Consider the following 27,978-nt stretch of genomic DNA (forward strand, 5'->3'; position numbering starts at 1 on the left):
TTATTTGTCCCAGTTTTATTCAAGAAATGTCCCAGCTGTCCCCATTGTTGACCAGTCTGATCTAAACTAAGATTAAATCAGGACTACATCAGGTCTAAACCAGGACTATCACAATTTTGATTAATCTGATCCCCGCCAACAGTAAAGAGGAGCATAAATCGCCATTTGTTTAGCCAAAATACAGAAATCCATGCTTGTAAATGACAATAAAGAAAAAAAAAAAAAAAAGCAACAGAAGTCCCTCAGATTATGACTGACATGAGAATGGACAATGTTATATGCTCCCTCTACAATTTTATTTATACCAACCATCCCAACTTGAGTGTGTCCAGAGTGTTTGGAATGTTGAAAATCTGGTCATCCTAACATTTCCTATCATCTGAGGACTATTAAAGCCACAGTGTGCAACTTTTTAGCCCACGACTAAAATAAAGTATTTTTTTAAAAATTGTTTTTATTTTGGTTGTTTATTGCACTGAAAAATTGTGGCCTTGATCTTCCTTGCAAGTCCACAAACCTGACTCTTATATGGCCCTTCAACTTGTCTCCATGGAAATGTTCTTATTTTGGCTAAATATATTGCAGAGTATCAAAGTTCAATGTTCAGCTTTATTGTCAGTTTCTTCACATGTACAAGGAATCAAAATTACATTTCCTTCTATTCCATGTGCACAGACACAACAAATAACACAAATCTCCAACCACTACAGTAACCATCAATAAATAAATTAAGCTAAAAACACTAGTATTATGCCATACTTGTAGAATGGCATTAAAATATATTTATCTCTATAGAGAATGTTCCAATGTTTGTTTTTTTTTCCCCCCTGTGTATCAATAAAATTTGTCTAAGTTTTTTTCTATTCCATTCAGACAGAATAATGCAGGTGACACAGCACCTCCAGAATGTTACATAAGTTACCTTTATGTTATGTTCATGTTTAGAAAAATGTTGTACTTAGAAATGGACACAGAGTGACCACCTCAGGGACACATTGTTGAATAATGTAGTGGCACTAGGCCTGCCACCATAACTACTATATCGACCAAAACGTGATAAATGGAACAATCACTTTTGGGGTCAATATTTATCATGGGAATGTTTTCTTTGCACTATTGGAAAAATGTTGGTTATTCTTCTGTACTGATAAGATCTGAGCTGTAGGTTGAATTATGACTCACTACAGATACAAACTAAGTACTTAAGTGTTCATTCTGTTATTTGTTTATAACAGCTCATATTTTTTTTAAAGATATTGTGCATTTAGTATAGTTTTTGTGGGATAATTTTGCTTTATAGTTCGGTTTCAATATTACCGTTTATCATCTACATTTACTTCAGCAATATATGACAGATATAGGTGGGACTGGGAGTGACAATTTAAGCTTCTAGATAAAAATTAACACCATATGATTTTTAATTTTTATCAACGGGAACGTATAAGGAGATATTGGAATAGATAACATAACATATTGCAACTCAAAAATCCAGTATACCCAGTAAGTCTTGATTTTTGAAAAAAGGAAAGACCATAAGAAGAGTCTGAATGAAAGATCTCAGAACGCTTCAATAACTTTATAATGTAATCTTACAGTTTTTTTCCGCAGACACTTTGGTAAATACAACGCTCTTTGTTCACATAAAACAAATGAACATCACATCATAAATACAGACAAACTTCTGTAAACACTGGTCAAATAGAGTCACTCAAACACACGTTACAGTGGAGTGTGCATCTAAAGATTCATGAAAACAGTTAATCCCGGTCAGCCTTTCAGGAAAACTTGTCATACGACATACATAAGGCACATGAACCCCAATACTTAAATGAGCACTAACTTTTTAGTTGGGGGTCCATCACCTGCTTGTTTCTATGGATATATCATTGCTCTGCTTTAAATGTTCCACAATATGACATTAAATATAAAGTAGAGCTGTTTATTCAATTACAGGTGGTTTTCTAGCTCAAAAATACTTAGCCAAACATTCAGCATTCTGACTGTGAGCAGGGTCGCGTCTTCACAGATCTGACCTGTAACTTGGCCTGGTTTGGTCTCAACTATAAAAAATATTGAAATGTTTAATACGATACTGTGAAAAATTTCAGACAAAGCAATAACACCTCTATAGAGAAAAGCATTTGACGGACCATCCAACCAGAAAAGTTACACAATGCACCTTTAAAGGGTCAAGTGTAAATTACAAGACATTACCTTTAATACATAAAGTACGACAAAAACACTTAATGTTTTAATCTAACTACATACGTTAAAGGTTCTGCCTGGTGCTTTGAATATAAATAGTATATTAAAACCTATGGAAAAACTGTTAAAAGTAAAACCGGACTACTGCAGTTCAAGAGGTAAGTAAAGTCTTTTAAATATTTTTAAATATTTAAATAAAGAATGCTGTAAGTTTTCAGAATCAGGCTGTGCAAAGTGTGGTCCATTCAGGAGACACAGTATCACATACATTTTCTTAAAGTGAGGGTATTAATTGTTAGTACATAACATTTAGATCACCATGTTACCTTTTATTGTTTTGAAAATGCTATAATTACTGAAAACACAGCATTAATGTTAAAACGCACCCCTTGCTCCTCGTGCAAAGTTACTCCCCCTTCAGAGCGCTACCACAACACAATCAGCGTGCAGTCCACTAATAAAACTACTGCACATCACATCAGGTTTGTAAAGCTGTTGTGTACTGTTTTGTTTTGTATCATACTTTTGTATATATATGGAAAATTGTTGTGTGGAAGCTTGTGGACGGAGCCTTGGACAGGATTGTACTGCTAACCATAAAGGGTTCGAATAGTGTCCAGAGAGATCGCAATATTACTCAGACAAAAATGGTTGACATCTAAAACAATTTCAGTCATGTTCTGATGAGGGAACAATATGTGGTAAACATGGTAAAAAGCTCTAAAAAGCTGACTTTGCATAATACCCCCTCTTTAATAATTACAGTATCTTACTGTAAACATTGACAAATACAGAATCTCAATACATACATTTTAAGACATTCTGAACTGAACTTGCTGATGAATACAGATTTTCCATAAAGAGAGAAAATACTTAAGACAATATAAAATTCCCAGTACAATGTATATAAAGTGCAATATCTGCAGTATCCACTTTGTTCCCAAACATTCTAACTAATAGACTTTACACTTGTGCGTTTTCAAAAGCTTTAAACCAGTTATTAGTGCACCATTTGTTACTACTTTTGTGCAAATCATTGACCTGTGTTTTGCGGTGCCCCCTGCTGTTGTGGTGGGTTTGGTAAAGAGGTTGTGCAGTTCGGTCCTTGGAAAACCTTCCTGATTTTCTGCACACAGACATGCGCCGCCTCCTCCGTCTCTTTGGAAAGCTGAGAAAGGCTGAGGAAACCGTGGGGCAGGTCCTCCACCACGCTCAGGCTCACCGGTTGCCCCATGGCCCGCAGCTTTTTAGCAAACATCACAGAATCGTCCAGCAAGGCATCAAGAGCAGAGGCCTGAGGTGAAAAAGAAGGGGAAAAGTGAAACATTTGTTAAAGGTAATTTGTTAAACATTTGTTAAAGGTAGTAGGTAGGGGTAGTTTTCTTCTTCCCACTTCTTTTCGAACTCCAGTAAGAAAAATAATGATATGTAAAATGTAAATTAAGTTTACTAGACACATATATACTTCTTGTGTTCATGAATTTGCTGGAAATAAATAAATGAATGAAATGAATGGGGCGTAATGGCATTTTTTTGTCCTTCATATCTTGAATGAATGAAACAAAACACAATTTCTAGTTTGTGATGAGGAGACAACATTATAACATAGATCAGAAAAGAGCATAACTTGTTTTTTTTGTTTTTTTTAAGAAATTCATCCTCTGCATTTGACCCATTCTAGTCTTAAATGTTAGTAACTGCTGATAGGCTATGCTGAAATTAAAAGACATCATGCTTCGAAAATAGCTGGGGGATTTCTAGATGAGGGGTAAATGCTTCAACCATTAAGTAATCAGCAGAAATAGTTTACATATCTCAAAGAAAACACAAAGTTGATCCCTTTTTCATGAACACATTTTCCCAGATGAGTATGAGGAATGTATATTGAGTAGAATTGTTAACTACAGACAACACACTGGTCAATTATTGCTCTAAAATGTATCTTCAAAGCTATTGTTACTTTGCAGCTGATGTCATTAACATTGCCTGAGGATGTGAGGCTAACTGGAGGCTCTGCTCTGTCTGACTCTCTGTTACTCAAATTAGACTTAATCTGAGCTGAGTCTTTAACATTTTATATTCATACCATCATAAACGATCTCCTTTGTCATTATTATTAGTCTGTACGACAATAAACGAAAACAAAACTGGCATCTTTAAAAAATGAAGATAAGAACTAAAAAAGTGACTGTATTTCCGTTAGAGGGGTTAGTTTATCGAACAACCTGAGTGATGATTTTAAATAAGTCTTACACCGTAGAAGCCTTAAAAAAGAGTATAAAGCGTTATGTTTTGAAAGATATAGAGCTCTGGAATGAATGAATTATGAATAAAATTTTGTTTGTTTTAATGTATATTTTGTTTCATATATACAGTAATATATAAGAGGAATTGTAAATGCAAACTTGCTGTTCATACGCTGCTTTTCTTTCTTAAAATTCTGTCATTGTTTAAAAGGGTTTAGCATTATGAATACTTTTTACTTCAGCCTAATCCCTTTCGGTCATGATCCATGGGGTTGTATATAGTCTATGTTTTGTTATGTTTTGTTTGTAGTGCTTCAAAATGACGGAAAAAAACAAAAAAAAAACTAATAATAATCTGACCATAAAGCGCTGGATTAGTTGGATCTACAACAGATGATCTGATTTTGTTCTGTTAAGCAAGTTTCTCTCAAATAACATTAAAGTAGAATTAGCCAACAGGTTTTCAAAACCATAAACCCTTGTATTGTCTTAGACTGCTGAAAATGTGTTGTTTAAATCTATTTCAGCGTATTTGAAAACTTTTTTTGACAATGTTTACTAATGTGTATCATCATGGTAAACATTCTGCCATACACACTACATTCATACAGAACCCCCCAGCGTGATGTTATTGCAAAGTATCATTAAAGAAAAGGTGCGTCTTACCACTATGTGAATAGGTGGGAGGCCCCTCAGCAGCTGCTCTGAGGCCAAAAGAGGCGACGCAAATGGGTTTTTCAGGATGGGACCAGAAGTCGGGTTAACAACAGCAAAGCACTTAGACCGAAGGGGCTCAAAGCCTTCTGGGTATTCCACAGCGTCAATGCTCCCGGGGCAATATGGAGGGGTGGCAGAGGGGGCGCTGTTACTGAGAGGGGGGTCTTTGGGGAGCTGGGGCCGCGGTCTGTCTATGATCCGTTTGGGGTCTAAAAACGACTGGATCCAGTTGGAGGCACCCTGTGTGAGGTCACTGAGGAGCAGAGCTGTGTCCCGAGAGAAAGAGCTGAGGGTGCCCTGGCCCCGAGCAGGCTGCACCGACTCTGACGCCATACCTGAGAGGAGAAGTAAGACAGAGAGAGACAACATGAAAACTACTATTCTGTGCCGTATTTTCTGTTTAAAGCAATGGCATGAAACTTCCAGAAGGTGAAAATCAACTGCATGATACCACGATTTATACCTCTTGTATATAGCAAAGATATATTTACTATATCTCTATATTTTTATTGTACATATACAACACTTATGCCTTATCTGATACCAGCCTCTAGCTATTTTTGCTCTTTATTATTATATTATATTGTGATGTGCGAGCTACTGTGTCCAAATAATTTCCCTTGTGGATCAATAAAGTGTGTCAAAGTCTACAAAACTGAGAACCACTTCTGTGTTTTATTTTCTGTTTAAAGTGATGGTATGTGACTTCCTGGTGGTGGAAAGTCAACTGCATGATTCCATGGAAATAGAAAGTTAAAACCATACTTCAACAAGCAGAACAAATAAGAGTCAGGTTTGTGGAGAGACAAGCCTGCTTTTTCAGTGCAATAAAAACAGCCATCATCAAGCCACAAGAAAGTCATTCTTTAATTTTAGTAGTACTTAATTACTACTTTTACTGGTACTTAAAAAATAAAAAAGTAAGAATTACAACTCCAGAAGAAACAAACAACAATGAAATCACCATGACAACTTGAATCAGCAGCAGATGAGGCAGTAAAATAAGTAAATAATGAAGTTATTGCGTTACATAAAGTGACTTGCAACCTGTGTGTATTAAATAATGAATATTAATAATACTATTTATATGTATTTGTGGATAAATAGAAATTGTTTTTTATTTTTTGTCAGTGCTGCAATATGCCTACTTTATGTGGATATAAATATCTTTTGCAGTGAAATAAAATTTAATAAAATTTAATTAATTTAAATTAAGGTGTGGCAATTATCAAATCTCAAATGGGGACAATTATTTAAGTAATGAAGCGTAAAAAACATGCATATTCGGTAATTTAATAATTAAGTGTTCTGAAAAGTATGGGAGTCTTGTATTAGTCTATAGCAGTTAATAATTCAGTCTTTTCTGGTTTAAAAAACTTGAAATTAATAAGAAATAGTCCTGTGTCTGACTCAACTGTCTCAAAGAAAAATAATGTTTGCATTCAAACTACATGTGTATTGAATTATTATTTCATTCCTCTGTTAACATCCAAAGATACGGAACCTTCGTGAAATTATTACTACACAATTCTGTACAAAAATGCCAAACACAACTTCATGTGAGATAAATGAGTAAACAGAACCTGATCCTATTTTGTCGCTCTGAGTCGTATGTTAATAATTCTCGTGTGTGCTTCCTCCCGCATGGTCGGGTTTACACATAAATCCTTCTAGTTTTGTTTTCTGTTCCCTGGCGCTGGAAAATGCTCTAAAGCTAAATGAGCCGTGAATCAGTACCAACGCTATGAACACACCCGGACACCCCTACAGCATGGAATTACCGATACATCTAGGGACATATCTGCTGCACGTGTCGCTCACTTGTCTCTGTGCAGATCACGTTGCTTTTCCTTGAATGTTAAACTTAAATCTTACATTTGATACAATTGTAGTGTGTTTTTATTGCTAAAAGTTCAACAAATAACTTGAATTCATACTGTAACCAGGGTAACATCTCCACAGATCTGACCTGTAACTTAACTTAGATATGTTATACCAGGTAACACAATAACATCTCCATCTCCAGCTAGAGGCAGACCCATCACCACAAAAGCTACACAGTGTATCTTAAAAAAAAAAAAAAAAAGATGTTATAAATCTGTCCACTCACATACTGTATCAAGTAATTGTAAGAATACTTTGAAAATGTATTTAGTTACTGAATACCTGGATTAAAATGTATTTTGCATCATATACTGAATACTTAGAATATTTTCACTCATAGTTGCAACATAGCATTAAAAACAGCTTTATATTTTATTCATTTCGCTTTACATTTGTTATGCATTTCCTATCACAATTTAGAGAAGGAAAAATCACACATGCACACACTATAAGAGCAGTGTTTCCTATTTTCTCTCTGATTATGTACAGTTTGAAACTATAACAGCAGTGTTTTCCATTTTTATCAGAGATTATGTGCAGTTTGAAACTATAAGAGCAGTGTTTTCTATTTTTCTCACTGATTATGTTCAGTTTGAAGCTTATATTGTGTGATCAAGTAACACAATGTAGTCCTTTAATATTAGAAAAGTAAATGTGAAGTCTGAATATTACCAAATTTAAAAAAAATTCCAAAAATACAGCTACTCAAAATTTGTATTCGCAATTCTTTGTGCATTCAGTTACCTTCCCAACTCTGACTGTACCTGTGTAGGCGTTGAGGCACTTTGCGAGGACTCCTAGTGGCAGCAGAGGGTCGATGGAGGTGAGCAGACGGGAGGGGGAGGCATCGGTGGTGAGGAGGGTGGCGGGGTACGCGGCCATGATGCCATCTGGAACCCGGACCCCACAGGACACGGCCTTCATGCTCACAGTGATGCACAGGTTTCCCCCAGGCGCTATCTCCGGCCAGACACACGCGCTCTGCAGTGGAGCCTGAGAGAAAAAGAGAGAGACTATTGGTATTCTGCATGTATTCAACACTTAGCTTCGGGCTTGGCAAAATAATAAAATAATAAAAAAATGAAATGTAATAAAAAGCAAATTGTGATCTCATCCCTGCCATACTCACACTTTACAGTTCAAGTTTTTGTGGTTTAATTATGCACTATAAGGAGAAGTTACAGTCTGTGTATTTCTGCTGGGTTTTACTACTGCTAATTGCTTTAAACCTGCAATTCTGTCTTTAGACTTCAGCAGTTTTTGGACATTTTGCAAATACAGCTGCTTTAGTGTGTCCTCTGATCGAGTGAGAGCACTGAACAGTGAAATGTACAAAACACCGGATATTCTGAACAAACAGAATATGAAGGACACTATAAAAGTCCATTCAACTTCAACTCTACCCTCAGTCCTTAAAATGTTTTTGTTAGTGATATCACAAGATCAAATTCAAAATGAATGAATCTGATATGGAAGGTAAACTCACTTTGATTTTGAACATTTGATCTAAAGTCAAGAGCTTTCGTCCATCTGTCAATGGACTATTATTTTCCATAAAATAAGAAAAATAAACATATCTGATATCCTCGAAGGGCCCATATTATGCATATTTCACTCTTGTGAGCTTCAAGCTATGTAATAATGCTGTTACCTCATAAAAAATATACTTGGAATTGTGTTTTGTTTCATTCACACAAGTTTGGAGATGTAGACAGACTAATAAAAAAGGGTTACTCAAAGCTCAAAGTGCTTGTCAGGTCAAACACATGTCATGTAGTGGTAGTTTTCAAGTTAACAGCCACTTTTTACCTTAGTTCAGTAGAAACTGACAAATCCAGGGCTGAAATTACACAAATGACTGAGTGTGGTGTAACAGAGTGTTTTCTGTTTGAGAGAAGAACTCTAAGCATTTGCCCAAATGTGCAGGATTTGTGTATTAAAACATATGTGAATTAAACCAAACGCAACTCCAGGTATGTTTGCAATGAGAAAACAACATTATAATGTATGCGTATTTTGCATTCATTATTTTTCCTGTACATTGGTTTGTATATGGCTTCTGTAATCTAGATTCCATTTAGATCAATATAGTAATCTATCATTGATAATCATGATCAGCTGTACAATGGACTAACCGTGTCTTTCTTATTACTGACCGAGCAGATGACAGTTCTTCAGAGCCCAGCAGTAACCATAGAAACACTCCTCCAAGGCTCTGGGAAATGGGGCTTCAGGAGACAGAGAGTAGTCTATGGACAGGACAGGAACGCCCAGCTCCTTGGACCAGTTCCTGAGATAATTCTGCAAAATAAAGACAAAAATTAGCCCATAAATGAAAACAAGTTCAGATAAAATTAAGACAGCTCGAGACAGGATGATTTTTAGATTATTAATATTATAAACATATACACTGACTTTTAGCATTAGAGGTGCACTGTGTAACAACAACAAAACAAAACAGCATTATAACATGACTCCCAAGAATCAGTCTTCAATTTCAGTCTAAATTTTCAATCTCTATTAAAATTCGACTCATTTCACTGTCCTACATAAAATACATCATAACTAACCTCATGAGATTTTGATGTTTGAGCCACAAAGCCTCCTCCGTGGAAGTGAATGAGGAGCCAGGGAGAGAGCGGTTGTTTCTGGACCCAGGGCAGCTGGGACATGGACATGGGACGAGTGTCTGTCCTGGAGAAAGACAGGAGCTCCTCACTGTCCTAAAAAAACACACAAGTCACAGTCAATACAAGATCTTAGTGAAAAATTGATAGGGTTTTAACTAATATATATTTTAGCAATAAACATATAAAGAGTATTTATGAAAGAAGTATTAAGTATTATTTATGAAAATCAGACATTTTCGACATCTTGATTTAATAATTCCTAAGTCTTAGTTATAAACTGACTTTTGACATGTTAATTATTTCATTAATTAATCACTGGATTTACATTAACACCCAAAGTGCTTTACAGAGCATTATTCATTCACTTCACACTCGGTGGTGGTAAGATACTATTGTAGCCACAGCTGCCCTTGGGCAGACTGACGGAAGCGAGGGCTGCCAATCTGCACCTAATCTGACGAGATCAGGCTTTGACAAGCTGGTATGGCCACAACAACATGTGTTTAAAGTTTGTACAGTCCAGATAATGATTACAATGATCCAAATATGAATATGACTATCTAATAATCAACTGGTCACAATTATTCCAATCATTGCAGCGCTACTCCAGTAGTGGCATATTTCATTTCAACACTGACATAGGTGAATGAATGATAAGAGAGGACTACATTAGTTTCCAAACCTGTCCTTCTCGAATCTCGAAGGATATGAGCCTCATGAGGACTGGACCTGGGCCCCAGTGCGCGATGGGAGGAGATACGTTTGTGGAGAGGTTTGGGTCAGAGGCCAGAGGCAGCTTCAGCGTCACAGGAGGCACAGAGAGGGTCAGATTCACCTGCACAGGGTTAGACGCGATCCTGTTAAAACCCTAAGAGAGATAGAGAGAGAGAGGGAGAGAGAGGGAGAGGGAGAGGGAGAGGAGAGAGAGAGAGAGAGAGAGGGGGAAAGAGAAACAGCAAGAGAAAGGGAGACGAAATGAAAAGAAAGGGAGGGAGCAAAAAGAACAACTGTGAGATTATTTGGATTGATGTATGTTGATTGAAGTGTTTTGTCTGTCTATATTTCAGACATTATGAAATTCTTTAGGCTTGTGCTCATAATAATTGGGTTCATTTTTGCTTCACCTTTAATCTTGAGGTAACAATGCGAGTACAAATTTGCCCCATCTTATTGTATTAAACTGAAGTACTTAAACAATTGAAATGTGTTGTAATGTGGCCGTGCCTACTGTGATAAGCCCGGACTCCGTGAGGTTCCAGAAGGATTTCCAAAACTGCAGATCCAAGTTTTGAGTGATCCGCTCAAACTCCGCCCCCCTCATCTCTGGGTCCATGACGTATTTCCCTGAGGTTAGAAGTGATAAAGCTGCTTGGCCTGGAAAGTAAAAAAGAAGTTAAGTATTTCCATGTTAGGTCTTTTTTTAAATTCAGACCATAAAGAAAAGACTGACCTATCCCAGATTGCTGTTTGCCGTAGGTCTCTCCATAGGACACCATGCTGATGACGACTGTCTGAAGGAACGGTCTCAGAGATGGTGAGTACTGAAGAGAAAACACACAACACAATATAAAAACTTAACTACAAATCAATGTTACATGTGTGGTATTGTAAAGCAACTATTACAGATAATAATAATAATAATAATTGTGCGTAATGATTTGTTTGGGGAAATATCACTTTATACCCCTGTTTGTAAAATCTTTTTTCTTTTCTAAAATCATTTAACTTAACTTGGTATTCTAACATTGCAAATCTTCATGGGAAAAATTTAGATTTTCAGTCTAGTTTCCAATAACATTAAAATTTTTTCTTTTCTATATTCACCCGTTTTTTTCCTCATTTAAATTAACTCAATATTTTAACATTGCATATTACCATTTTTTCCTAAATCTATCAATTTTTTGTCAGAATCTAAATCTAAATCTATTCATTTTCAGAGAGTGTCCTGACCTGAAAGCCCAGACAGCGGCCGTAGAAGCAGGCCTTGTGCATGGAGCTGTACTCCTGCACAAACCTGCGGCTCAGCTCGGGGTCCTGCAGTGTGCACAGCTGACCACAGGGCGTGTCATTGAGCAGTCTCTGGGCCAGGTGTAACAGCGCCCTCAGCTGGCACAGGGCGTTTAAATACGCCTCCATCTCTGTGGCATTGTGGTCGGCTCTGAAGAAAGCTCCTCTGAGGTTGGATGAGATGTAACGGGTTTTGTTGATGATGTGGAGAAGGCACGACAGCAAAACCTGAAACCAGAAACAATTTAAAGATCCTATATTTGACAAAATTGACTCTTGTGAGCTTTAAGTCATGTTAGAATACTATTCCATCCTCAAAAACATACCTGGAGTTGTATTTTGTTCCGTTGACATATGTTTAGTACATCTCCAAAGCTCAAAATGCTCTGTTCCACCTTGTGATGTCATATATGAGTATTTTTCAAGTTAACTCCTTTTCAAGTTAGCTCCTTTTACCTTCTGTTTTGTAGAGACTGACAATTCTAGGACTGAAATGATCCAAATGATTCTATTGAAGGTGTATGGAGTTTAAAAATACATTGGAGAACTTCCTGTATAGCACATGAGAAGAACTCAGCCTAAATATGCAGAGTTTGTGCATTAAACATGTGTGAATGAAACAAAACACAACTCCATGTCTGTTTGTGATGAAGAAACAACATTATGACATGCATAAGAAAACAGCATAATATGGGCCCTTTTACTTTGTGGGCTGAGCATTGTAAAAGCTCGTAGTGTTAACACTAAGGGGGGTTTTGAATAAATTATTCAAACAGAGAGATTGCAAGATTATTCAAACATGCATGCATGACATATAACACGACTTCGGGCATGTTTTTTGGTATGAGAGAACACAGTAATAACATCACAGAAAGCTCCACACTTCACTGTGATAGGTTGAATCCACTTGTATAAACAATGTCATGTGGCACTACAGTTACAAGTTTACCATTTATAAATAAATTAATGAAATATAAATAGTAAATATATAACAAAATGCTAACTATAATCCACAAACATGTTAAGTTACCATTAAAGGTTCACTGTGGAAGATCTGCTAACTAATTGCTTCCATGGAGATGTCTTTGCTTTGCCTGGAATTTTCTACAGCACGATATTAAACATGATCCTTTCCACAGAATAAAGGCAAGTGACCATAAAAGGCCAAGTACACATCAGATCTCTAGAGAGGTGACTAGACTGACAATGAGAAAGCTGTTTTTAAGGTATTTTTGAGCAGTAAAAATACCTGAAATATACTTAAAGGTGCATTCTGCAACTTTTCTGGTGGAGGGTCCCTCAAATGCTTTTCTCCATGGAGATGTTACTGCTTTGTCTGGAATGTTTCACAGTATGGCATTAAACCTTTTTATTTTCATGGTGACCATATCAGACCAAGTTACAGGTCAGATCTGTGGAGAGGCGACCTCACTCAGAATGTCTTTTTTCATTTAATTTACTCTGTTTTCTAGGTATTTTTGAGCTATAAAACCACCTGTAATTTAATAAATGTAAGATAGGGGAATTTAATGTCATACTGTGGAACATTCCTGACAGAGAATTGCCATTTCCATAGCAACAAGGAGGTGACGGCCCTCAACCAAAAAGTTACAAAGTGCACATAAGATCGATATGTTTTATGGCACACTGTGGAACATTTCAGGCAAAACAGCAACATCTCCATGGAGACAATGACGTGGCGGACCCTCTACCTGAAAAGTGGCATAGTGCACCTTTTAGTCCAGTTTATCTTTTGTAATCTGATTAACTCTTTTGGAGGAAACGTGATCTTATCTTGAACGGAAACAAAACCAATCAATGATTACTGTGTGTGACTCTATGTCATGTGACTCGATGTTGTAATGTTTTTTTAACTTATGCAAATGATCCGTCAGGAGATGTCATGACGTAATCCCTTTACAAACAGCACAGCCAAACCCTCATTATCACAAAATGAACGAGGGATGGGTGCCTCCAAAACAATTTCTGCTCATTATTGATAATTATTATACATAGGCCTGTCACGATAACACATTTCGAAGCATAGTATATTGTTACAGATAGATATTGCGATAAACAATGATACTGAAACTACTTTATGCCACTAACACATTTAAAATAAAGCAAGTAAAACATTTTAAATAAACAGTATCATAAAGAGGCTTGAGCTGCAAAAGATAAATAAAAGAATGAACCAATAATTAGCCACAGAAGTCACTTATTTGACTCTATACTTCACAAATGCTATTAAATCACACAAATTGTTACAAAATCTTTCTACTATTGCGAAGATAATGTACACAAAATAAATACTGAGTCCAAAAATATATTGTTATAGCTTTCATATATTGAATGATAAGTCGATATAGTAATTTTATGTTTTAAGTGAAGTACAATTACTTTATCCTTAAAACTATGAGTTCATAATCTGTAAAACTGTACTAAAACAACACATTTTCTCCTTACAGAGCAACAAAATGATAGTCCTACCTAGATGGTTAAGTGAAATATATAATGAAATTGTAATACAGATAAATCAGTTAAAGGTCCTATATTATGCAAAATGTATTCTCATAAGGTTAAAGCCATGTTATAATGCTGTTACATCATCAAAAACACACCTGGAGTTGTGTTTTGTTTCATTCACACATTTGAGTAATCCTGGTTTAGTCATACCTCTGTCTACAACTCCAAAGTTCAAAATGCTCTGTTCCACCTTGTGATGTCATTTAATGGTAATTTGTTAGTGAACAGCTATCTTTTACATTCAGTTCAGTAGAGTTTGGCAATTCCAGGGCTGAAAAAATCCAAATGACAATGGAGAACTTCCTGTAGTACCACATGACATCACATGGTGGAAAAGAGGGTTTTCCATTTGAGCCATCTCAGCCTAAATATGCAGGATTTCTGTGAGTTAAAGATGTGTGAATGAAACAAAACACAACTCCAGGTATGTTTGTGATGAGGAAACATACTGTCAGCAAACTGTAGATGAGAAAATGGCGTAACATGGGCTCTTTTATATGAACATGTCACAACATCATTTACACATTTCATTCCTTATAAACTTCACATGGTAATTTGGCATATCTTAACCGCAACCCAAAACCTGGTACATAGGTCCCCAGGAAGAACAGTTGATAGCCAAGGTTAGTAAAATACAATTAATGAACCTGCCCAGGGACTACAGGTTGAAATTAGCACTGGTGCTGCAACCTGGTACAATGCATCTCTCTTGTTAAGGTTAATGTAAAAATTGTGCGCTGTCCCTGTCTCAAATAAATAAATAAATAAATAAAATAAAATAAAAATAAATTTCAACAACATCAACACTCATAGACTGTATAAACACCCATAGTGTTCGGCTTCAGTCAAATGAAGCTCATGAGACTGACAGGTATAGGAACGAATTTAGAGCCGAGGTCTAAACTAGGAATAGGAATTGATTTACGGACAAATAGGGAAATAAATACACCAGGATCATGTAAAGAGGGTTAGTATGAAACATTTTAAGACCAAAATGATGGCGCACAGCAGCAGTTACAGAGAGGGCTAGAGTTTTCAATGTAAAGCCAATTGGAACCGGAGTTGATGGAGGCGGAAGCGCACCCGTGCTCACTTCCTATTGTCCATTGTCCATTTATATACACAGTCTATGCTCCAGTCCCTTAGAATAACCCCGTTTCCATAGTGACAGTGGGAGGGGCCTTACCTTTACAAGTGTGCGGTACCCGTTGCCCGGCGTCTCCTCATCGAAGTCGTAATGATGGTACACATTTGTGAAGCAGCTGACCACAGGCTCCAGCGCCGCACCGTGGGTCTGGATCTGTCTCATGCACGCGGCCAGCCGCATGGCAACCTCCCCGTACGGCAACTCCTCAGGGTCAGAAAGGGCGGCCAAGGCTTCATCACAGGCTTCATTTAAGGAGGAAAATACCAGCCTGTAGTCCATGTTTGGGGCTAAGAGAGACAGACACAGAGAGAGAGAGTGAAAATGAGGCTTCATTCACACTGAAGCTGCACGATTTGGTGATGATTTTCCTAACAAGCATTCTGACGAGACTTAGATTTGGGTTTTAAAGGTCCTATATTACACAAAATTAACTCTTGTGAGCTTTAGGTTTCTGTGTTAAACATGTGTGAATGAAACAAAACTCAACTCCAGGTATGTTTTTAACAAGGAAACAACATTATAACATAGATGAGAAAATAGCATGATTAATAATTTTAATAATGAGATTTTGTTCAAAGTTCACATTTTAAAGGGGAACTGACAAAATGACTGACATATGAACTGAGAAACTAATACAAGAATCACAATTTTAAAACATGTAAAGAAAATGATGGTACTTAAAAATTGCAGCCATTAATGAATTAATGAAATTATTTTGTGTGAATGATGTATTATTGTGTACATCCATGAATGTTTTTGTTTACACAATAAGGACAGTTCAAACATTTACATGTGCTTTTGCAAGGTAAGAGTTCATCAACCCGTCTCAAAGATTTGGAGCATGTCTAAAAGAAAATAAAGGTGGTTCAGGGAAGACATTGCTTAACACATGGTTTTTAAAGAGCATGGAACCAATTGTTCTTAACAATATTTTTGATTTGTGAAGCACAAGTACTGTAAGTACCAAATAAAAAATATTGTTAAGAACAACTGGTTCCATGCTCTTTAAAAACCCTGTGTTAAGAATGTCTTCCCTGAACCACCTTTATTTTCTTTTAGACATGATCCAAATCTTTGAGACAGGTTGATGAACTCTTACCTTCCTCCAGAAAATAAAAGCACATGGCTGCAAAAACCTACTGACACATTTAAATGTTTGAACTGTCCTCATTGTGCAAATGTCCTTCAAACAAAAACATTCATGGATGTACACAATAATAGATCATACACACAAAATAATTTGTCTTGCTTGTCCTTGTCCAGAAGGTTTTTTCTATATTGGCCCACTAAGAGGCACATGACAGATCGTTTGGCCGAGCACATATGCAATTAGGGTTAAGAACCAGGACTACCCATTGGCTCGACAGCTTTGTGAAAATCATAATAGCAAAGACACTGTGCTTCGCATTGAAGGTAAAGGTACTGAACATATGAAACCACTGGCCAAAGGTGGAGACAGACTTCAAAAATTTAATCAAAGAGAAGCTTCTTTTTTTTTTTTTTTAAATAAATGTTATATGTACTTTTTCATTATTTGTATTGTTAGCCTTTTTCAGTGGTATTAATATTATCTCTTTGTTTTGTTTTTTTTGCCTGTGCCATGTTGCATGTCTTGCACCTGCCTCATCTTCCTCTAATTAACATCTGTCCTTACCAGCGGTTGGTGTGTATTCTAAAGACCACGCCCATGCTTTCAGCTTTTTAACTAAGCCCTGATGAAGACAAGTTATGATTGAAACATGTTGGATTTGGCCATTTAAAATAAAGGCCTTTTAACTATACTTTTCCTTGTGCGAGTCTTGGGAGTACTTCTATTTCGTTCTGTCTAAAGTTTTGATCCTTTTTCCAAGAGCACCCTCCCTCCTTTTCTCCCTGATTACAACACCTGCAGCAAACAGGAACATTTTTTTTTTTACAGAAGGATCAGTTATACCCCACAAACTGTATAAAATATTTGTTGTTGTTGAACTGTATTAAAATCTAAATGATTTCTGCCACCATACTCTCCCCAGAAACTATGGGAAACACTGCAATATATATCACAACAGAAATTAAATGGCAAATCCTGCAGTTATTTAGAATTTTTTATAATAAAATGACCTCTGCAAAGTTCAAAGTCCAGTTGTTACTGACACAGGAAGCATGTGATGTACAGAGTCAACAACATACACATACTGTACAGCTCTCTTATCCTGCTCTTATCTGTTCACTCAGAGGTCGAAGTGCAATTTGAGAGAAGACGATGTTTTGACCAAAGACACTTTATTTAATCTTTATCTTACCAGGAAGTCCTTTCAGGGAAATGTCTTGTTTAAAGAAGATATGATCAATCAGTTTGATTAATACATAATTTTTTGTTTACTTTATCAATAAAAATGAGTTAAAATTAGGCATATTAGAGTTCACAGGTTTGAAAGAATGTATGAATGATTAGCTATGTCTATACACTCTATGCTTCCATCTTATTCTGCACAAAAACTGCTGATCCTGTAGTTTAGTTCTGCACAAACTCAAATTTCTTCTGAAAGTTCTAACTCTTGTATTAGTTTGTCAGTTCATATTAAAAACGGTCAAATCTGCTACTGGACATGTGTAAATTTGAACAAAATCCTATTATTACATCGCATCTAACTGTAATGCAGAAAAAACACAATTCAATATTTTTCCCAACTACTTCAGCCTTAGTTCAACACTTAAAAGATGCACTGCACAACTTTTCTGGTGAAGGGTCGCTACCTGCTTTTATCCATGATGATGGAGGACAGAGTTATTGTTTCCCTGGAATGTTCCATGGTATGACATTAAATTTATCCATCTAGCATTTATTCATTACAGGTGTTTCTATTGCTCAAAAATACAATAATTCCTTCTATGAATAGGAACCCTCCATAGATCTGAACTCGAATGTAGTGTAGTGCTGTTACCTGCTCGTCTCCCTCAATATCTGGAAATATCGATATATTGAATAGTTTAATGTGATGGTACAGTATTTATATCATGCGCTGCTGTACCAATATATCACAATATATGAGTATTTTTTGGTATATTTTACTAAACTATTTTGTTACAGCGTACAGTTTTCTTGCTTGAAGGAAACATATTTATGCAACACATTTGACATTGTCACTGTTTTGATGACTGATGATTTGATGATGGTTGTTTGCCTGATGGAAGGCCGAGCGCCAAAACGTTGTATGTCTTAATAAATCTCACATTTTACAAGTAAGATGGTGTGTGGGATTTTTCTCCATGTTCTTGGGTTGCCCCCTCTCCTCCAACGCACCCGTCTCAAGTAACTGATGTGCAAAGTTATCATTCTTTTACACTGTTTTGATGATTTAAATGTGTGTGTTTCATATTAACTTTGCACAAGTGGTTTAACAAAGACTTTTAGTATCACAGCCATGATTTATTCTTTATTTTTTATTGATCTGCTTTCAAACATATAGTACTGCATCGTATCATAAACTCACTGTATCGCGGTATGTATAGTATTGACAACTTCTGAATGATATCCAGCCCTAACTGCGTCAGATTCCAGACAAAGCAATAGCATTTCCATGGAGACAAGCAGGCAGCAGACCCTCTATTACAAATGTTACGCAGTGCACCTTTAATTACTGTCCGCAGGCAGTCAGCTGGGCCAGAGTCCCGTGCCTCATCAGCAGCTGTCAGAACAGATTTATACTAAAAAAAGCCTTAAGCTGAGTGGACTTGAGGCGACATTTAAGTCAGTACAGATCTTTATCACTGCATCATACTGGTTTAACTGCTTCTTTATAAACATTCTCATCTTTATTGTCCATAAAGATACTACACACTCCACCCTGGTTTAATTAAATGGCCTCTCACGATAGGCATAGATCTAGTTTAGTGACCGCGTTTCACTGTCTGACACATACTGACCACAGCGTGATAAGAGATGTAAATTTACTTTATAACACGCAAGCATTCACGTTTGGTATTGGTGGCCAGTCTGCTGTAGAAAAAAAACCCCAAAAAAACATAGAAACAGACATCATATTAACATTATAATAAATAAATAAATAAATTACAAAACATACAACTAAATCCGGCAACCAACATTTTAGAAGTCAGCTACTCAGCACTTACTTATTTATTATTAGTCAACTAGTTAAATAATTAATTCTATTGTACATTAAGATTTGACATTGAGAATTACATTTTCTGACATGATATAAATAAACATATGGAAAGAGGTGGCATCTAGATATTGAAAATGTATGATTAAAACATAGTATCCATAAGCACCAATTGTTTTAGTTCTATGTTTTCCATTTTACGCCATTATCTTTGTGATAAAACCCCTTTTGTCACGTGTTTAGAGTGTCTTAAATCCAGATGATAATTTTAATAGTGGTCACAAATTATTCCAATTAATCGTGGCAGCCCTAATCCAGATGTTTAACAACTGCAAATTTCTCTTCTTTTTTTTATTTTTTTTATTTATTTCTGTCCTCTGTTCCTTTGTTGTGAGGGCTCTAATTTAATCAAAGAGGCAATTGTGTATAATTACAATACCTCTTTGTTATTAAAATATTTTCAAATAAGCTGCAAATAACCACATGTTACAGCTAGGATTGCACGGTAAAAATGCTACAATGTCTCGTAAATCTGCATATCTCTCTGTTACTGTTTCATTTGATTATAAAATGTTATTCCTCTTTCTTTTTATAGGTGCTCAGCTGACAGGCGACGTAAACTTGACCGACAGGACGCACGTCGTGGAGGCTGTGACAGTACAAACATATCACGTTTCAAGAGCCCTATCGCGTTTTCTACGTGTTTAAATCGCTCATAAAACATTAGAAAGACAAACTCGGATCTGTTTTGAGTTTGTCACGACACACCGGGGTAAAAGCTGTTGAAACAAGGCGTCAACTTCTGCATAGTTACAACTTTTACTATCGCTATTCTTGCGCGTAAAATGCAAACAACTACACAGAAACGCTCGCATTCACCGTAAATAAGGGATGAAGGATACGAAAATGAGCCCGTAAAATGGTGTTAAAGAGACATTAAAATAAGGAAAAGCCCGTTTTAGGAGCGGAGTTTACCTACCCACCCGCATCTTCTCGGTCGTGCTGTATTTCTGTCGGAGGAGGAGCGCAGAGCATGCTGGGAAGCGTCACGGATCGGGTAGGAGGAGGAGGAGACACGCGGCGCGGATAGCAACAGGTAATAAAAGCTAATTTTCACATATTTGTGAGCAGTTTTACAATATTAGTTTCATGCATATTGTGACCAGACGTCCCTTTTTGAGCCCTGTGTCCCCTGTCCCAGCAGATTTATCCAAAACCACTGATTTGTCCCAATTTTGTACAAGAAATGTCCAAAGTTTCCCTATTTTTGACCAAATTCATACCTATCAACAGTAAAGAAAGGCATAAATTGTGAGTAAAATGCAGAAAAGCTGCTTAAAAATGACCAAAACACAAAGTAAATGTGATCGTACTGACTCACATGTTAGTCATACATGGGCCGAGTGCAGAACAATTTTCCTTAATTACGCACTTGTTCCACGGTTTTATGGTTACCAACCGTCACAAACTGTTTTTTTTTTTTTTTTTATTAAATCTGGTCACCCTACTTCAGAGTACTCTAGGCAGCATACTCTCAGTGGTGGAAGAAATGTTCATCAATTTTGTTACTTAATTAGAAGTACAGATACCTGAAATAAAAATATTCAAGTCAAACTAAAATTATCATCATAATCTACTTAAGTAAAAATATTAAAGTGCCTGTTTAAGAATGTACTGAAAGAGTAAAAAGTAAAAGTGGGACAGTACCTGGGACAGTCCTAGTTTTGAGCCCTGTGTCCTTGTCCTAGCAGATTTGTCCAAAACCAGTGATTTGTTCCAGTTTTATATAAGAAATTCACTCAAATTATATTGCATGTTGTAGGCCTATGTAAAGAGCATTTTATTTGTCATATTGTTTTGCAGATTTATTTGAAATTGGCTGCTGTGTCCTAAATTAGAGTGGTTTATGAAATGGTAAAAACAGGGGTGTCAAACTCAAATTCACAGAGGGCCAAAATTAAAACTGGGACTAAGTCGTGGGCCAAACTAAATATTTATTGAAAAATTTCAACAACGTCTGCATGTTTTCTCTTCTTTTGTGATATGTAATGTTAAACCTTTTCTTATTAAAATAAATGTATAATAATAGTTTTGCTTAAACATTGAATTCAGAACAAGCAGAATATAAAATAATAACAACATTTTAAATAAATAATGTCTCTATAGTCTATCTGTAGCTAATACATATTTGATATGATCTCATGGGCCAAATATAATTATATCACTGGCCAAATTTGGCCTCCGGGCCTGAGTCTGACATGTCTGGGTAAAAAGGTTTAAAAGCTGTTATGATGACATTTTTATACCATCATGTCATTGCAGAGAATGGAAACTTATTGAAATGGCTTTTAAACTTGAGGTTTAGTCTTACTTCACATGTCCCATTAGAAATACACAGAAAAAGACCATAGCACCCCCTAGTGTTTTCTCCATAATAATGAGCTCCATAAATTGGTAGTTTATAGACCATAGACTCTTAGAGGCAAGTGGAGGCAAAATGAAACCTACAAAATGTGTTTTCAATGATTAAGTGACATCAAGTAAAATGCTAGGAGTTTTAATTCTTCATAACGAAGTTTAGGCGCAATTTTTACACTTAAAAAACTCCAACATTTTCTGATACTTTAAACATGATTTCAACAAAATCAGTTTTTTCTTATCATTTTATTTGTCAAATAATAATCTCAGTGTACATTAGTTTTGGACCAGTGTATTATATGGTCGCTAGGTAAAGGTTATATATTTCCTATTGTGATTTCATGATTTTAAACCAGGAAGCAAAATCTAAAACTTAAAAAATGGCCAGAGTGGGATCTTTAAAAAAAAAAAAGTTTTGTAAAAGCTTAAATATAGTGATGTTAACTTTGTTTTTGTGAAATGTGTAATCCAACCTGTCATAGACACTTTAAAGGTGCACTTTGTAACTTCTTGGTTGGGAGTCCGCCACCTGCTCGTTTCTCTGGATATGTCTTTGCTGTACCTGGAATGTTCCACAGTATGACATTAAACAGCTCTACCTGACATTTATTCAATTACAGGTGGTTTTATAGCTCAAAAATACCTAAAAAAAAAAAAACAGGCATTCTGACTGTGAGAAGGGTCACCTCTCTACAGATTCAGAAACATTAAAGACAAAGCAATAACACCTCCATGGACAAAAGCATTTGACAGACCCTCCACCAGAAAAGTTACACAATGCACCTCTAATGTTAACAAAGCTATAAAAAAAAGTTTCAAGATTGTCCAAAATGCCCTTGCTCCCTTCCCTTGCATGAATTTGTATTTGTCAATCATTGTGTAAAAACTGGAACTTCTTGGAATTGGACAGAGGGAGGATGGAACTGGTCATGGATGAAATAATGACCCAAATAAAGCCCAATGATAGTAACATCCTCTATGTGTAGGCTAATTCTGAGTTTGTTTACAAAATATTGAACTAAACTCATTATGAGCTTTCAAGCAAGAGTGTTTGAAATGGCCTACATATTATAAAAGGGGAGTGAGACTCGTATTAAGATTGTTAAAAGTATTGAAACTCAAATGCTAATCGATATTAAAGCTAGTATCAAAACTATAGTAATTTAAATCTGTATTGAGACAACCTTTATATGATGACTGACTGAACAGAAGACGCAAAAGTGGTGTCGCTTCTTCACTTTTTATTCCGCCAAGTATTTTTGGGAGGAATTCTGCGTGCATACGGCAACGCAAAAGTGTGTGGAATTCGATTGACTATGCATGCCAGGTTTCTGTGTACTGGATGTATGTGACGTAAACGCGTACGCGATGTGAGCAGATCTAGCCAGAGTTTTGCGTCTTGGGTAGTGTAGACAGAAACGCTACGGTGGAGCGTATTCAACTTTTCCACTTAAGAGGGTGGTTTCAGATTTTTGCGTTTTTAAGCCCCAAAAATGCTGTCACCATCTAAACGAAAGGCACTTCCGATAAAATATTTTGTCAATTTTACCCGCAAGTGTTCTCGTGTAAACAGGCCCTGAGTCTATTCTTTAGTATTATAATCGAGTTTGAAGTTCTGTTATTATGTCAACACTAGTTTGTATTATTGCACATAACTGCATGTCAAAATGAATTACTACTAACCAAACTTTTATGTACCTAAAATACAATAACTATTACATAGATACATTTGTTTTCTTATTCAATACTACTTCCTTCCTGAAAGTTTATTATGTCCTTCATTTCCAGCAACTATTAGCAGTGCCCTTGGTTTGACTGGTGCCCATCATGCAGGTGCCAGTGCCAGTTCTTTACACGCTCTCTTTGTAACGTGAGACCATAAACACTGGGGTAATTAAACACAAAGTGACTTTGTCTGTTGTAGCACTTATAGATCGTTTGTACCCTCAAGTGTCTGCACAATCTGTACCGTGCAATAATGTATGTACTGTATGTATGTGTGTATGTATGTGACGTGTTTGAAGGGCCCATTTTACACTATTTTGATCTGTGGTATGATGCTGTTTCCTCATCACAAACACACCCAGAGTTGTGTTTTGTTTCATTCACACATGTTTAACACACAAACCTGCATATTTTGGCTTCTCTTAAACAGAAGACACTCATGTGGTAATACAGGAAGTGCTCCACTTTATTTTTAAACTCCATGCACCTTCACTAGAATAATTTGGCTAATTTCAGCCAGGGAATTGCCCATATCTACTGAACAAAAGGTAAAAGGTGTTAACTTGAAAACTCTCACTTCATGACATCAAAAGGTGGAACAGAGCATTTTGAGCTTTGGAGATGTAGACAGACGAATGATAAATGTGTGTGAATGAAACAAAACAGGACTTCAAATATGTTTTTGATGAGGTAACAACATTCTAACATGGCATAAAGCTCACTTTAAGTCAATTTGCTTATTATAAGACCTTTATAATACAAATATACAGTTTTGTATTAATTAGCCTGTTTTGTATATGTGTATGGGGAATTTATTACTAGTTTGCAGGTCTTGCTATAAATAGTTTGAAACACAATACAGCTTAGTCATTGAGCTAAAACCCCCTCTTTCATTCATCTTTGTGTGTACTGAAACTTAATGAAAGAATGAGGAAGATTTCTGTGTATTGTTTTTGAGACTTAAGTGAGGCAATTTCCAGGTTCTGACTTTGCAGTTTATCTTTTCTGTTGAAAAAGTTTGATGACTAGAGATCAACTGATGTTTTTTTTTTTCTCTCCATGACTGATGTTTGACTATTGGTTATTTTCCCTGATGCAGTTTAAACTCACAACAAACTCATCCACAGTCCCAAATATTTAAGGGAGCTGTGTAGTCAGGTTTATCTCTTCGCACTGAAGCATTAAAATAAAGGTTTGTCTGTATTCTTTATGCAGCTGGCCAGCTAAAACTAAATATCAGCTTGTGCTGGAGATTTAAAGGTGTTGTTGTGGGTCCGTCACCTACTTATTTTTAGGGCAGTGTCATTACTCTACCTGTAATGTTCCACAATATGATATTAAACAACTACCTTACATTTATTCAATTACAGGTGGTTTTATAGTTAAAAAATACCTAGAAAAACAGATATTCTGACTATGAGTGGAGTTGCCTCTCCACAGATCTGATCTGTAACTTGGTCTGGTTTGGTCTCCATGAAGATGGAAATGTTTAATACCACACTGTGAAACATTCTAAACAAAGCAATAACACCTCCATGGAGAAAAACATTTGACTCAACCTCCACCCAAGTTACACAATGCACCTTTAAGGCCAACAGCTGATACACTGAAAAATAAGGTTTTTATCTCTACTGATGACGCTCCCCTATATGATTCAAAACCTCCCAAATCTGTATTTTTTTTACTCAAAGTATAATATTACTCTATTTGTCATTTGCAATGTTTGTGTCTTTGTGTCTTTGTTTATAGATCTGTATGGCTCGTGAAGACATGTTCTGTATTTACACAGAAATATCCTTGTCTTCTTGGAGTGAGTCTGAGCTGCCTCTTGTTTACACTTCATCCTGTGTTTGTGGCATCTGACCTTACACTGTCCAGAGAAACTGCTTTCAACTTATAAACCTCAACCCAACAAGGTAACCTTCAGTTCAGCAAGATTAAGTTATACACTACTGGTCGAAAGTTTTAGAACACCACACTTTTCCCAGTTTTTTACTGTTTACTGTTGACCAAAACATATTCTAAACTTTTGATTCGTGAAAATGTCCACCTTTGGCAGATATAACAGCTGAGCACACTCGTGGCTCATTCTTTTTACAATAGAAATTAAATATTCTTCAGAAGGTTCTTCCCAAGTCGGTTACAGAAGTTCCCATAAATGTGTGGTAAAAGCCAAGCTACCTATTCTTGGCATTTACTTTTCTGTCCAGTTCATCCCAAAACCAGCTCGATGGGGTTTAAGTCTGAAGACTGTGCTGGACACTTCATGTTTTCAAGTTCACCATCTTGTTCTTTTTTCCTGAGGTAGTTTTAGCAGAGCTTGGATTTGTGTTTTGTTATCTTTTATTATTATTTTTTAACATCTGGCTGTTCACCTTTGTACCATTTCAAGCTTTTCATTGGACTTGCACAGCTTGAATTGCAATAAATAACTGGAAAAATTAGGGTGTTCTAAAGAAGTACTAAAAACACCAGATCACTGTTCCCAATCTTCAGTGACATAATACCTAATATACTCAAATTTGGAATATAATCCTAATCCTAACAAAAGAAATCAAACTTTTGTTGCATCCAGGTGAGAGAAAAGAACAGGCATCTTTCCCATCCTCAAGTACACACAGCATTTCACTCCGTACGTATGACAAAATAGAAAAATAAAAATGTATTTTTGCTAAAACAGGCCAAAATAAATCCATCAGTGTCACCAGGATTCAACTCAATTAATTTGTCCTTTGATTTGTAGTAGCACTTACACTATTTCAAACTGCATTTTCTATTTTCTCTATTTATGTGGACTGTGGGAGAACTCGAAAACCACTTCACATCACACAAGCAGAGGAAAAGTGGCAAAATTGGCTGAATAAATAGTGAAATGAATCTCAATAAAGAACAAAAGTGGCTGATATCACTGATATAGTGTCCAGCTCGAGGAAGAGAAGGCACCTGTCCAGACTGGCCCATTACAAAAGTCTGTCCCCTAAACAAACACACATGAAGGCTCAACAGCATCGTGTGATACAGACCATGAGGGAGACAAAAGAGTCAAATACACCTTTATACAACTGAACTTATAGGCCTATTACTTTACTGTTCAATATATGAAAGCTAGAACAATATGTTTTGGAGCCCAGTATTTATCATGTGTACATTTTCTTTGCAAAAGTGGAGAGATTTGGGGTAATTCTGTTGTAATACAATAACATTTGAGTTGTAAAAGGTTATAGTTGCACTGTGTAACTATCTGTAGTTGGTCTGTTTGTCTCCAAGGAGATGTTAATGCTTTGGTAATAAACTAATTTGTCTTACATTTATTCAACTATAAATGTTATTTATTGCTCAAAAATATCTTAAACATTAATTCTTACTGTTAGTGGGGTCATCTCTCCATAAATCTAACCTGTAATTTGGCTTGCAAGTCTTTATGGAGATTCTTAAATTTATGGGCATACTGTGGGACATTCTAGGCACATCTCCATGGAGACAAGCTGTCACCAGACAAGTTACACAGTGCACCTTTAAATAAGTGACGTCTCTGGCTAATTATTGTCAAATAATATTACATTTGGTTATTTGTGGCTCAGGCTTTTGAATGATAGTGTTTATTTAAAAATGGTTTACTGGGGTTATCCTGCTTTATTGCTATTATCTCAAGAGGCATAAAGTAATTTTAAAGGTTTATTGTGTAACTTTTCTGGTGGTATGTCCATCAAATGCTTTTCCCCAGATGTTATTGCTTTGTTAGGAATGTTTCACAATATAGTATCAAACTTTTCTATTTTCATGGCCACTAAATCATGCCAAGCTACAGGTGAAATCTGTGGAGAGGAAACCTCGCTCATAGTCAGAATGCCTGTGAATTTAATAGTATGCATGTTCTAAGAAATGTCCAGCTGGTACCAGAAAACCTCCTCAGTGGCAACTGGTTCCGTGAACACCCATAATTTTTATGAGCTCTCTTAAAAACAAAATGAAGGTCTTAACAAAACCTTATCAAATCACAAGAAACTTTACTTGATTGACTGAGGGGAATATAGAAAATTAGTTTGTTTTCCATTAACTACAAGACCTGTAACCTGAAAATGCCCTAACAACGCCAGGTCAAAGGACGACTCCAGAGACCTGAGGCCCAGAGAGAGGAAGAGCTGCGTGTGGAGAATACAGAAATGTGTGTGGAGACTACAACCCTCTGTGGTCAGAGGGAGGACAGGGGGACAGAGGGACAGAGGACAGGTGAGGGGAAAGCTTTAACTGAAAGTGAACTGTTGAATTTGCCTTCAGCTCAACAAACTGATGGACCTCATTTCATCTCCATGAACCGTGTTTAGTGCCACAACGTTTCTGTGCGTGTTCTGTTTGTGACGATGATTGTT

At 36.3% G+C, this 27,978-nt stretch overlaps 1 protein-coding gene and 1 long non-coding RNA gene across 2 annotated transcripts; one reads left to right on the forward strand and one right to left on the reverse strand.

Moving 5' to 3' along the window:
• Window positions 1-1,561: 1,561 nt before the first annotated feature.
• lipea (lipase, hormone-sensitive a) lies at window positions 1,562-20,479 on the reverse strand. The gene is given in 12 exon segments (XM_020934343.2): window positions 1,562-3,499; window positions 5,118-5,503; window positions 7,817-8,003; window positions 8,005-8,045; window positions 9,209-9,353; window positions 9,623-9,775; window positions 10,365-10,550; window positions 10,911-11,056; window positions 11,133-11,223; window positions 11,633-11,917; window positions 15,402-15,649; window positions 20,445-20,479. Coding segments are annotated over 12 exon segments (2,139 nt in total). The 5' UTR covers window positions 20,455-20,479; the 3' UTR covers window positions 1,562-3,238.
• LOC129410072 (uncharacterized) lies at window positions 20,087-27,785 on the forward strand. The gene is made up of 3 exons (XR_008632710.1): window positions 20,087-20,561; window positions 25,358-25,524; window positions 27,706-27,785. It is a non-coding gene; the product is annotated as an uncharacterized LOC129410072 (long non-coding RNA).
• Window positions 27,786-27,978: the final 193 nt, after the last annotated feature.

The sequence above is a fragment of the Boleophthalmus pectinirostris genome, unplaced genomic scaffold (genome assembly GCF_026225935.1).
Source record: "Boleophthalmus pectinirostris isolate CB_2022bp ecotype Guang Dong unplaced genomic scaffold, ASM2622593v1 HiC_scaffold_21, whole genome shotgun sequence".
Classification (NCBI taxonomy): Eukaryota; Metazoa; Chordata; class Actinopteri; order Gobiiformes; family Gobiidae; genus Boleophthalmus; species Boleophthalmus pectinirostris.